Source organism: Oryzias melastigma, linkage group LG10 (genome assembly GCF_002922805.2).
Source record: "Oryzias melastigma strain HK-1 linkage group LG10, ASM292280v2, whole genome shotgun sequence".
NCBI classification, from domain to species: Eukaryota; Metazoa; Chordata; class Actinopteri; order Beloniformes; family Adrianichthyidae; genus Oryzias; species Oryzias melastigma.
The window spans coordinates 275294-289332 of NC_050521.1; the positions used below are offsets into that span (position 1 = coordinate 275294).

At 41.2% G+C, this 14039-nt stretch overlaps 1 protein-coding gene across 1 annotated transcript in view; it reads left to right on the plus strand.

Moving 5' to 3' along the window:
* pcdh10b (protocadherin 10b) overlaps positions 1–8350 on the plus strand; it is a 17667-nt gene extending 9317 nt beyond the window's left edge. The window contains exons 4-5 of the mRNA XM_024283161.2: positions 5719–5876; positions 7266–8350. Of these exons, the coding sequence (XP_024138929.1) occupies positions 5719–5876; positions 7266–7319 (212 nt within the window). The 3' untranslated portion in view covers positions 7320–8350. The remainder of the gene's footprint in view (positions 1–5718; positions 5877–7265) is intronic.
* The last annotated feature ends 5689 nt before the right edge of the window (positions 8351–14039 follow it).

Here is a 14039-nt window from a genome sequence, read left to right on the forward strand (position 1 = left end):
GCTCTGTCGGTCTGTTTATGAACTTATTTCACGTTTTCTGATACTATTTCATGAAATACTAATAGTTTCTTAAAATAAAAATATGTTTTCTGTTTATTTTTTAAATTTGGCCCTGAATGTGTCATAAATATGCAGCAAAAATTATTTCTGTAAAATAGTACATTTAGACACTAATGGATAAAAATGTTCTCAAAAAGAGTCTCAAAACCCCAAGATTTTTTAAAAAATATTCAAAAATATACAGTTGTGAAATAGTTTTAAATGTTTTATATTTTCAGTTAAAAAAATGATAAATTTGCGTTAAAATCACAAAGCAATTAGAAGTATATATATATATAGTTTATTGTTTTTTAATAGTCTAGTTTATAAGTAGTCATATTTTCTCACTTTTATCTAAAAAATAGACCTGATCTCACTTTCCTCTGTAATTGTCGGCTCAATGAAATAAAATAATTGAATATATTAATAAATTTGTGTGAAATATACAAAGTTTAATGTATTCAGGAACTGTTTTCTTTCCATCCTCTGAATATTTCCTTTAACTTTTATGAATTTTGCAGAATGAACAGACTGTTGATCCCAGCAGCAAAATATCACAAAGTTATTGTTTTATACAGAGAAAAGTGTGAACATTAATGAAAGATGCCGTTAAAACAGAACCTTCAGGAACCGACTCTGTTGAATAATAATTTCATGAGCGCGTTCCTCCTGGAGATGAAGCGGAAAGAGAAACTAAATGTTTTTTAATGAAATGAGGACGGCCTGGAACGGTTCATCAGAGGTTTTCTGTGGAGTTTGTTTGGAGCCGACCAGGGAAATGTCAGTTCTGGACTTGTGTGGTTTCAGCAGTTCTCTTCATGTGTCCCCATCTCAGAGTCCTGGTTCTGGTCTCAGTAGTGTAAAGGTCGTCATGGTGACCTGCGTTTGGGAGGGGCTGACCTTTGCATGTTTGTTTGTTTGTGGGTCTGTGTTGACACAGTTTTGGTGATGAAGGTAAAAGCGTAACCTTTTTGCCGTCTGTGTGGGGGCGGGGCTGAGGTTGCCACACAGATGAAATGTTTCCTCCCGGCTGGATGAGAGCGTCTGATGTGAAGGAGAACAGCTGATTTCACCCAAATGTCAGCAGATATCAGGACGTGTTGATCCGTTTCCCCCGAGTCTTATCTCTCAGCTTAAATATCACACTTCAGGTGTGAAGGTGGACTCCGCCTCCAGAACCACGTCAGCGTTAGTGGAGGTCACAGCAAACCCACCAGCAGCACTAGCAGCAGCTGCTCCCTGACTCTGCAGGGCAGGTGTGTCTGCGGGCGTGTCCAGGTAAATTAAGGATGACCACCACTTTGTGTAAAGCAGCTCTGTGGCTAATAGTCAAATCGTGCTGGTTAGAGGGAGGATGCACTTCCAGCCCTGAAGGTCATCGAGGTCTTTGGGACCTCTGAAGGTTCCCTTTTTAACCTAAAAAAACATGAAGATACCATGGAAAGTAATTTTAGGAAGACTCCGCCCCTCAAATGATGTTGCCTTGGTAATTAGATGGAGTCAGATGGAGCAGCCAAATTTAAAAATGTCAAGTGTGGGTGAATTCGCTCTGCAAAAAAATATTTTCTGGCCGCTATGAAGCTTAGCGCAGTAATAGCATGTCTTCTTTAATCATCTCATGTCCATAAAGTGGGCGTGGCTTAAAAAACCTAAACGTATGTTCCACCCTTAAACTGAATTGTTGCATCTCACTGTTGACAGTGTCAAACACATGATGTGCTTAATTTCTGAAAAGTTATTTTTTTTAAATCACACATTATAAGTCGACTGAAAATTTTTGCTTCATTATTTGTTTAATAGCAAATTTAAAAAAAGGACTTTTCAACATTTTACTCTTTTGTGGTTTTTTAAAACACAAATAATATAAGAAAACACAACAAAACCAAAAAACCGAGGTTTGAATTAAATTGTTGGGAAAAGTGAAACGCTGCATCCACTTGTGAACATGTGTCAAACTCAATCGCACAGGGGCCACAATCCAAAACACACCTTAGGTCGTGGGCCGAACAGGATAAACGTTGGTTGAACACTCTAAAACTAAGTTTTTTAAGTTTTAAAAATGTAACTTTTTAACATAATAATGAACTAGATATATAGCATTACCTGCTATAATGCTAGTGTGAATGCTGTAAGCTGAATTTGGCTGTTGAAGATGCTCAACGATCCGTTTTTCTCTTTCAGAATTGTCTGGAATTATCGTGTTAACGGTTGAAAAGTTACAGTATGTTAAAGATTTTATGTTTAAGCGTCGCCTACAATGCCTCAATTATCAAAGGGTTATGATTCTTTTATGCAAAAATTTTCATAGAAAGTCAGACTTTTATGCAGTTCAGCTTTAATTTAGCACCAACCTGTAGATTCTTATTTCCTTTACTGCTATAGCTTCACGGAAAGTTGTGGAGAAGGTCAGGACATAAGTCTGCACCAGAATGGCAGATTTAGGACTGATTGAAGATATCTTTTATTGAAAATAATTACAGAATGTTGCATAGCTCCCCTCTATTTTAACACAAAAACATGGCGTTACGTTTTGGCGCATTTACTCAGAATTTAATTTGGCTTAAAGAATGATGACCAGGGCTGGCCCTGGGCTTAGGCAACCTAGGCGGTTGCCTGGGGCCCTATCTGCTGGAGAGGAGGCCAAATGACATGAATTATATATATATAAATATATATATTGTAATAATATATGTATGTATGTATGTATATATATATATATATAAAAACTCCAAAGTTTGATGTCATCAGTAACTGCAGTGCGCCGCCCGTCCCTTCCTGACGTTGCTGCTCTCTAAACTAGGTTGGGGGTGGAGAAGGCCACATGGTGTGTCCGCTGTTAGTTTCTCTTTAAGACTGAAGGATGAAAAAAGGAAGAGGTGGAAACACAGGTTCAAAGTGGAAATTTGTCTGATTTACTTAGATAAAATTTCTTGAAAATTCACTGCCCCCTTTTGGTTGCAAAAGGCGTATAGAACTAGCAATTTAGCGTTTATTTTTTTTTGTAAAACATCTTTAACAGTTTAAATCCCCCAACTTCCTTTTTGAGTACTGACCGATTGGTGGTGCAGTCGCTTTCAAACAGAGTTTCCCTGTATGTAAATTCATTTTTCGCCTGGGCCTTAGAATGACCATGACATGTGTTTATCCCGCACGGTTTTTCCAGTTCTGTACTTTTTAGCGCACAGATGCATCCGCTCAGCATGCTCCCTTCCAGTCCCGCTGCCCCCCCCCCCACATCAAAATGAACAACAAGTTGTTTTCTGTCATGTAAGGGGCCTGATTAAAATGTAATGTGACGGTGTATTTATGGCATGCTGGTTAATATTTAATAAGAAAGCCTCTCGTTAGGAGACCGGGCACTTTTCCAAGCTGTTAGCCACAGCAAGCCAAATTAATCCGCTTTGTAACAAAGCAAATTCCCCCTTTGCTGACCCCTACAGACAAACACACGTGCACGCACAGACACACACGCACGGCTCACCGGGATGGCAGCAGCCTAATCAGTCTGCATTCTGAGGGATTAGCCGCAGAGAGCTCCGATTTGAGCCCCAAACAGACACAGAAACTGCTGAAACCTGTTTGTGCGTCTTTAAATTATTCACAGCTGTCCCGGGACTCTGCTGCATGAGCAGCGGTGGTCCGAGCAGCAGGCCGACATGCACGGCCGTCCCTGATGGACACAATTGCTTCTGTTTACGCTCCGAAACAGCAAAGCTGGCATCTTTTCTGAGAAGAAAAGACTCAGATTCTCTCTGGATGAGTCCATAAATCCTGCTGCTCATTTTCCGGTAACGAGTTCGGTGTGTTGGAATGCGAAACCAAAGCCGAAGGAAGGAGGCCCTAAAAATCTCACGTTTAATGCTCGCCATAAATAAAATATAACCTGGAGCATCAGAGGGACGCGGCCTCCCCTACTAACTCACATTTAGCTGCAATCTTTGCTACAAATGTCGCAGGAGCTCTAAATAGAAAGGTGCACAAACAGTGCTGACCGCAGCTCTGAAGTGAAAACAAGAAGCAGCGTCTCTGCTGCACGCAGAAACAAAAGGCCTGATTAGACGTGTGAGAGGAGAGGCTTTCTGCTCGCTGTGTGGGAGGCTTTCATGTCAGGAATAGACAAAAGTGCCCAAATGGCGCACGTTAGCGTTCCGGTCTGGACAGAAAATAATGAGACAAACTCTGATGTTCATTTCATGCAGATTATCGTCACGTGCACGCCGCTGAAGGCTTTTTAAATCCAGATGTGTGATCCTGTCTGTGATTTCATGTTTGTGAGCTTTGCTGAGGCTCAGATCCAAGCGGACTGCAGCTGTGCAGGGATGCTGGGATCAAACCGTGACCCGTCCCTCACGCGGGTCATGAGGCTCTGGTTCTGGTTCGGTGTTACAGATGCAGCAGAAATCCTTCTGTCTGTTTATGGAGGAAGAGCATTGATCTCTACACTACCGTACAGAAAGAGGAAGCTGCTTTGCTGCCAGCATCACGTTTCAGTGATCCTGAAGGTGGCGCCGAACACAAAAGAAGAGAACGATGATGAAAACAGATGTGAGGAAAAAATAAAACAGGAAAAGAGATTCATTGGATTTTTTTTATTTTTTGAAAAATCCAAATTATAGAAAAGCTTTGCTGCTGAAGTGTTGAAACAGAGTAGAAAAATAATTAACGCTACTTCAAAATCTTAAGGCTCAGCTGGCTAAAACAAACAGCTGAAATGCAGAAGTTAGTGGATTCTCCCAACATGTTTTGCTGTTTGGAGTTTTTATCTCTCCTCGGTGACGGTGCAGGATCGTTCCGATATTTAAACCAAAATGTAGGACCCTGGTTGCCCCTGGCAACCGTTGCTGCATCACTTACTGTGTTCGGTCCATCTTTCGAAAGTTTTGTTTATTTTTACGCTAAAAAGTTTTCTTCTACTGCATTTTTATTTGAGCCTGTGTCTCATATGTCGCCCCCTGCTGGATACAACATGCATAATCAGCTTTGTTATGCATTCTAATCTACATACTTACAACATGATAGACACATATAAAGAAATTAAGCTTAAAATTGCTTTTTTTTAAATGTCTTTATTAAATTTGCAGTGAATCAGGATCACATGAAAAAATCTAGTTGGAAAAATTTTATATTTGTGACAGAAAATACGCAGAGCGGATCACAAGCTCCCTGATCCAAGCTTTTACCAACGGGACAGTAATGAGGTTTCCAGTAGTCCCGCCCACAAATCTGGGGTGAATTTTGATTAAACTCTTGTTGTTCTGCAGAAATGATGGCCTAGAAAATGACACATTTTTTTAAAATTTTGGTGGGGAACACTTTTAAAATTGATCAACAGATCATCAGAGTGTGAATTTAAAGTGTTCTTTTCTGTCACTTATTCTATTCTGATACTTTTGGGTCTGCAGTTGTTTTTTCCAGTTGTGAAAAAGAGAATCTTCAATTTCATGGTTTTTTGTTTTTAGTTTTATTTCCATGATGACACTGATAGTATCTATCAGTGATACATTCATAAATATCAGAAAGTTCAGTCATGTCAGCACTCGAGCGCCATCATGGGGAGCAGGGATGTTATCGATTGACACTGTGGGATGATGGGAAATGACTGTATTGAAGTTTTTGTCTGGGAGCTGAGCGTGTGTTTTCTGCCTGAATGCAGCCTCATGTCTGCTCTCTTCTCCACAGCTGTCGATCTCTTCTCCAACTGCACGGAGGAGTGTAAGGCGCTCGGCCACTCCGACCGCTGCTGGATGCCCAGCTTCGTGCCGCCCGACGGCCGCCAGGGTCTGGACTACCGCAGCAACCTGCACGTGCCTGGCATGGACTCGGTCCCGGACACAGAGGTATTTCAACAATGAGCTGCTGTTAAAAACATCAGTGAGTTTTCAGCCTCTGATCTGACCACAGGAGAAAATCGTGTTTCTGTTCCTCCATCATTACCAATCCTCCGGCCCGAGGCGGATAAACGAGTGAGAGGAAGCAGCGAGCTGATTCTCATTCAGAGCAAAACCAGAGGAGACAGAATCAAAAACATGACGAGGACTGAGTGTAGCTGAAGGCACGCGGAGATGTCCCTGCAGTTTACTGACAATGCTTTATTGTGTGAATGCCTTACAAAAATCAAAATCTTCAGTTTGTTCAGGACATTACTGCTTGTACTTTTGGTATTCATAAACTTGATAGTTTTTTAAGTATGGAGCAAAATATGCTCCATAGGAAATGAAAGAGAAATGGCTCAAATTCCTTAAAAAACTTTGTGTACTTTGAAATTTGTGAACTTCTGCATTCAAAATTTAAAATGTTCAGCAACTGTAGCGTTTTTTGAATTGTTTTGGAATTTAGTTTTTATTTCATAACATGCTAGCTGTTTTTAGCTAATTTTGACAAAATGCTAAAATATTGGCAAAATTAAACATTTTTCCATTTTTTGGGGCTAATTTGGCATTTAGGTAATATTTTAGCAAGCACAGCAAAAACATGTAAAAGAGGCGGAGCCCCACCGTGAGGCTCGCAGCGATCTGAAGCAGAGCTAGCTCAGTCTGTCTGCACGTCTGTGTTTTAATGTGGCCCCCACCACCTTTGATTCAGCAGGTCTGCACAGACCTGCGCCAGTCTGTAGGGTCTGGTCGGAGTTTCGATCTTCAGCTGAAGCAAATACATTGAGTCAAACTGGAAATAAACAATCTAATCTGGATTTTCACAAGAAGAAGCGCTTTCAGAGAAACTGTTGGCATCAGATTCAGGGACGTCGGGCCTCGCATGTTAAGGAGCGCTGGGTGTGTGTGTGTGTGCGGTAGCGGGGTGAGGGGGGGTGAGGGGGTGCAGGAAGGTATTAAAGTGATGATACCAAGAGGCTGAAACTCTCTAATCTGATCAGGGCGGGACTGATCCTCGGCGGGTCTTTGTCTTTTGTTGGTCTGGTTCTGGGTTGTGTGTGTGTGTGTGTGTTGGGGGGGGGGGGTAGTGGAACATGAATGTGAGGGGGTAGGATTTCAGGATCAGGACGGAGGAGGGATGAGAAGTTTGTCTCCCTCCTCTCAAAGCCGGGTCTCCACTTTTGTTGTTGTTGTCCCAAATAAATTGTCAATATCCGTATGTATCAATGGCACCATTGTCCCCCCCCCCACATTCACATATTATCCATGAACCATTTCACAGCAGTGAATGGAGGGGTGTGGGCCTTCCCACCCCGTTTGCGCCCACTAAACTGTGTGTCTTTTGTGTGTTGGCAGAGAGGAAAAGGCTTTCCCAGCTCCTTTCGTGTGGACATACCAGAGACTGCCTGACTGCATACCTGCTCCCTGACAACCCCCCCACACACAAAAGCTTGAAGTTTGGACCAGCTTTTCTGCCCCCATCCTTCCCCCCAATAGAGTCAAACTGAGGAAGACTCCTTCAAGGAGCTGAATATTCCCTTTTACTCTGGAGCCAGCCAGCCTGCTTCTGGGATCTGGGATTACACGCCATCCAGACACGGGGGGGGGGGTCAGGTGAATCATAGCCTTACTGGGAGGACCTACTTTTCTCAGCAGGACTGAGAAGCCACAGAGGAATGACGATGAACACGGAGGCTCCTCTTCATTCTGCGTGTGCCTGTTTACAGCGCCGTCTCCAGGAACCCAGAACGCCGCGTTGCGCGGCCGAGAGCGGCGCCGGACTGTACAGCAGAACCTGTGTGCATTTCAAATGCAATACTACTGTTCCAGATTTTTCTATTCTGTTTTTGTGGTCAGGTGTCGAGTGTGCAGGATGTGCTTTTCCTTTTCAGCTGAAGACGATTTGGTTTGTTTTGTTCTCTGATTCTTTGCGCTCGGCTCTTTCACTCCACTGAGAGTCCGGACACTTTTCTGATTTTCAGCCGTCGGATAGTTTCTTTCATGTGTAAGAAGTGTTTACTGTACTCTTTTAAAACGTTCGAGCTGAATAGACAACTCTATATAAATCTATCTATATCTACTTGTTCTGAAGGTGTACTATTTGTTGCTGGGTTTCCCATTCTCTTACTCAGAGGTTTGACTCTGCTTTAAGTGCCGTGAAGAAGGCCGGCAGGAGGCAGAGCGGCCTTCACAGGTGTAAACTTCACTTCTCATGGTTGGGCATCATCTGACTTCATTTTTTTCTACCTTTAGACATTGATAAATATGTCCGTCAGTAAAGATGAGGTCATAATTTAGATGGAACTTCATGGTAATTGTGTGTCATGGTAACGACTTTAGAGAGAAACAAAGCAGTGTTGTACACAGTTGGAATCCAGTATATTTGCTTCTCACAAACACACTGAATAGACAAAAATAAACAGAAAAATTGTTTAAAGCTCCCTTTGTCTCTCTTGAATGAAAGTGCAGAAGCTCCATAATCAAAAACTGAAAAAAATCATCACATTTGTCGTTTTATCAGAAAGACTGGACTTTTTCTCGATCATTTTAGAAACATTTGACTTATTTTTGTGATGAAAATATTTTAAATTTTTAACATTTCAACAGGCCTACTGCTTTGTGTTTATAAAATAATGTGTTTTTTAAAGGGTAACCAAACCCTGAATCAACTTTTTTTTGTCTGTTGACCTCTATAAATGGGGCTTTAAAAGTGCTGTTTGTTGGTCATTGCCACATTTTTGACAAATTAAAATTGTTTAATTCTTGAAAACATAGTCAAAACCGTCTGTGTTCTGCCCCCTACAGGTTGAATTGAAGTATTACAGTTGAATTTTGTGATTGGTCAAACCGTGTAAGTTTCAGAAGTCTGACGTCAGGATCTGCAGCTCCAGTAATGATAACAGTCCTGTTCCCAAGCCCCGCCCCTCTGACTAGATTTTCAAATTTCAGCTGTGGGTGGAGTCAGCCTCCAACTTCCTCGTTTGGTTACCCTTTAAATTTATCTGTAAACTTTTTATTCCAGTTAACTTAGAAATAACAGGGACTTATGACACCGAGACATGAAGTTTTATTGCATTTTCTGATCAGATTTTTGTGATAAATCATAAAGAAATTCATGTGATTTTTATCCAGAGATAAAAAGTTTCACTGAACAAATACTTGTTAGTCAGAAAATTGTAATTATAAAGCAATTCCAGGTAAAAACCACATTTTAAAGGAAAAGTGATTTTACGGAGCGTAATTATGCAAATAAATGTTTGGATCGTCGTCTGACCTGTGGCGTCACGGCGTGAACCGCAGCCCCTCGTCCTCGGTGGCTTTTCCACTTCAGGTCATATGACTGAGGCGCCCCCTCTCCGTTGCCATGGCCACACAGAAACCTTCAAGTTGTATTGGTTTGGCTTTTGAACGGTTTAGGTTTGCAGTGAGCAGCTCACAACTGACACAGAAAACTTCCATTTAAGACGGAAAAAAAAGCAGGGGAATAAAAAAAACAATTATCCATCGTCAAAGACAGTTTCCAAGTTTTCCCATCTGAGTTGATGTTTGTGAAACAGTCTGTGGCGAGCAGGATGCAATGTGTGTGTGCACACATGCTGGGAGTCTGTGTGTGTGCATGTAAGCTTGTGTGTGTGTGCATGTAAGTTTGTGTGTGCGCATGTCAGAGGTGGGGTTTGTTCATGGCATGTGTGTTTGGCATGTGCGCGGGCAATTGTGCGAGTGAGTTTGTGTGTACTTTAGGGCGTGTATAAGTGTGTATTTAGGTGCTTTTTTGTGGCTGTGTGTGTGTGCATGTGTCTGTCTAGTTCATTTGGAGTTGAGTGTGAACTCCAGATGTGTTGTGTCTCTGTATAACTGCAGCTTACACACATGATTAATAAAGAGGAAATAGCTGATGAGCATGGTGTGTGTGTGTGTGTACATCAATGCCTCTATGTGTAAAATATACGTTTGTAAGTTTGTGCACAAGTGTGTGTAGCCATGTGTGTGCTAGTGATTGCATATAGACGTCTTGTGTGTGTGAATGCATTTGTGTATGTATGTGCACATCACCCTGTGTGTGAGTGTTGTCGTATATGGGTTCTTGTGTTTATTTGCGGGCAGGTGTGTGCGTTTGTGATTGCATATGTATACAAATGTGTGTATGTAAGCACACATGCGTGTGTGTGTAGGTGTGTAAACGTTTTGTTTGTTCGTGTGCAGGTGTATGTGTGTTTGCTTGTGATCACACATGCATGTGTGTGTGTTTATGTGCGTCAGACTCTAAAGAAGTGTGAATCCTGAAAATGTTGTGTAGTTGATGAATGTAGTTGTGAGCTAAAGAAGTTTATAAAGAGAAATGATGATTAAAGACTTGTTTCCTGATCCTGATGAGTCTTTGACGGAACAGAATCCATCCATCTATCCGTCCGTCCGTCCGTCCGTCCAACCATCCATCCATCCATCCATCCATCCATAACCAGGTAATGTCAGGCATTGGTGGGAGGCACCTTGGACAGGTTTCAGTCTGTCAGACCTCCAAAAAAGATCCAGTTGAAAAATAATCAGGATCCTCTACCCATTAAAAAAATAATTAAAATATTCTAATTAAAGCTTTATGTTGTGTTTTTAACATTGTTTAAGGGGCCATACCACAAAGAACAACTTTTTGAGATTTTAAAGATATTGTACTGTTTATTCCTCACTGTAAACAACCCCAAAGCGGTATTTGGATCAGTTTGTACATTTTCGTAGTCTTCTCCTATAAACCTGCACTCTCAGAAAACGAGCGGGTCCTCACGTGCTGATGTCACAGAGTGAGACCGCCCCTTTCAGGAAATGTCTGCTCTGACACCACCACCCCCAGTCTAACAACCAACACCCAATTTCTCCATGGAGCTAGCAATGATCAGCAAAAAACGTACATTTTAGATGCAGAATACCGTATATCTTCCAATTTTGTCCTGTCTTCAGTAAATTCCAGCTCAAACAGGTCTTTGTTACTTTAGATGTGGGGCTCCCAGCGAGAGTTTGTGTTGTGAACCAGTGTAGCGATGGCTGGGGCTACTACAGGCATATACATTGAATGTGCATCCATCTTTGAAAAAAACTGGTAGTTGTTTATTTTCGTGGGAGAAATGCTGACACACTGCCAAAAAATGTCTCAAGGATGACGTCATAAAACACGCAGTGGTAGGCGGAGCCTCAGGAATCGAGTCGTTTTACTTCCGGGTAGGAAAAAAAACTCACATAAATAACTAAAATTTCATAAATAATTTGTTTTTTAGTGTTCCAAAGATACTATATGACCATATATACAGATATAGTTCGCTCTGAAAGGATTTTATATAAAATCCCCTTTAAGGAGAATATCCACTCTCGTCACATTTCCCTTCATTTTTTTGTTAAACATTTTTCCAACTGTAACCATCTGTACTGTACAAGCTGTGTGGTTCAGCTTCGGGGGGAGGGGGGGGGTGAATGTCTTTAATAGTTGATTTAACTCAGTTTAGCAGCAGGTTTAATGGTGGAGAGTCCCACACTCCTCCATTATCTCGGTTGCATGGATTCAATCAGTGAAACACTCCACCTGACTAATCTGACCACGGTATAAATATTTAGGATTATTTTCCCGAACTGCGTGATAGCAGGCTAACATGATCTCCATATGTTAATTCATAGAAAAAAAAGGAAAAAAAACATTTTATCATCCCGTTCCGTGTCATTCGTCACAGTGACACAATTTCCATAATCCACTCATTACTTTTTACAACATCTATGGAGATTGAAGAGATCTTGTTTTTTTCAGACTGAAGTGGATCCTCCAGTTGTAATCCAACCCAGATTATGGTATTTACAGATTGTGAGCCCCTGTAATGATGTAAAATTCTGATTTGCTCCATAAAAGCTATACATTAATTGATTTTTTTTCATCCACTGCTCACGAATTCTCAAATTCCTGCTGCAGTAAATAACATTCTGCAGGAGAAAAAAAAGAAAAAAACAACAGATAAAAATTCATCTGTCCTTTTCTTCTGCTGCTTTCTCCAGAATGAAATTCTGTTGTTAAATATAGAGGCAGAGAAATGAGCTGCAGCTCAGAGAAAAGGAGAGCCGGGCCCTTTGTTGACGCGTAATGAGGGCAGAGCTATCAGAGCCGCGGCGTTCAGGCTGAGGACAAAAGTCAAACGGAGAGCGAGTGCAGTTTAATCGTATCTATTTTCTTGTCAAATTGAAGCTATTGTGTTTGACCTCCACTCAACACTAATCTTTGTCACAAAAGACACTAAAAAGTTTTAATTTTCAAGCGCATTTATGCAGCCAAAGCTCAAAATGAGATAAATCATGAATGCATAATAAAAGATAATTCAATAAAAAAATAGACCCAATTTTCCAAATAAGCGTGTTTGAAGAGAGGTGGATGGAGAACAGTGGAGTCTTCTCGTCTCTTTTGCAATTCGGCAAATGATGTTAGTGCGAGTTTCAAAGTCACTTTACAAAGGCAAAGAGGATTAAAAGTGGAAGCCAACTTCTTCATGTTAAAGCTCTCCTCATCTGCAGATTCTGCTGTATTGGAAACAGAGGAAGCATTCTTCAGCGCTCCTCTCCTTCAGTTCAGAGAGGACGATCTGCATGACGGTGGATTATAAATGTCTCATTCAAGCAGGAAGTCCTCAGTCTGAGGCCGATCTGTTCTGCTTCAGGACCCAACATATTTATGCGCACAATAAGTTAGGGACATAATGAAACTCTGTGGATGTCGTAAACAGGGTTTATCTCACTTTTCAGATCTACAGGATAAGAAGGGAGTTGAACTGACATGATAGACACACCTCATTCAGTGTTTTCTACATACAGTAGTGGTTTCATTGTCTACAGGACGCGTCAAAGTCAAGGTCCGGGGGCCGGATCTGGTAATTCTATCCGGCCCTCCAGATCATTTATTTTATTGTTATTAATGACGTGATGTTATCTTCCACTTATTTCTAACTAGTATCATTTTGACAGAATTTTTTAGGCTTATTTGGAAGTTAGCTAATATTTTAACTGGCTATCAGCTTCAGCGTTTTCAGCTATCAATTTCAGCATCTTCAGCGGCCAAATTCAGCTTACAGCATTCACACTAGTATTATCACAGGTAATGCTATATATCTAGTTCATAATTATGTTAAACAGTTACGTTTTAAATTTAAAAAATGTAGTTTTAGAGTGCAGAGAGAGTGTTCAATAAATGTTTATCCTGTTCGGCCCGAGACCTAAGGTGTGACACTGAGACACCCCCATGTTTGCAGTAGACACAAGACCATGTGACCCAGACAATGCAGCAATGGTCTATCGTTCTGTTCACTGACGAGTGTTGAGTCACCATAGACAGAAATGATGTTTGCTGGAGAAGGCGAGGTAAGCGATACGATCAACATGATCCCCAGGGTTGCTTTGGTAGATGAGGTGCAACAATCTGACCAGGATTGATCCAGTCACTGCAGGCTCTTACCTCAGAGAGATCGTAGAACCATCAACATCCCCTAATTCCACCAGAACACCCCCAACTTTCTGTTCATGGATGATAATGCTCCTCCAAATGGTGCCAGAATTGTCTCAGCTGGACCTCTGCAATGACCTCTGACCTGAATCCCATAGAGAACCTAAGGGACCAGCTGAAGCAGACTGGATGATCAAACCCCACCCCCAGGTGACCTGGCAGAAGTGCATGAAGACATTGCCTCAGAACAACATCATGAGGCTGGTGACGGTCATGGGATGTCACTGTCAAGCTGTCATTACTGCAAATGTTTGCTATTTGAGGCCATCTGTATTATTGTCTTCATTTTGGAGCAATAAATGTCAAAGTAATGAAAAAAGTGTGTATGGTGTAGTTACTCAAAATGTTATTAAAAAAAAATAAATAATTATAGGGGAACTATTATTTATTATCATATATTTTTGGTTTGTGCTTGAGCCCAGTGAGCCCATATCATTAGTACTCCACTGCCATGCTTCACAGTTGAAATGAGCAGCTTTTTGGAGTTATGAGTCGATGCTTGTGTCCTACAGAACGGGTAAAAGTGTACTTTTTAGAATGCCCTTCTTGGTTACAAAAAGTAGTTTTATTTTCTAAATCCCATCAACATGTAGTCACATGTAAATGCT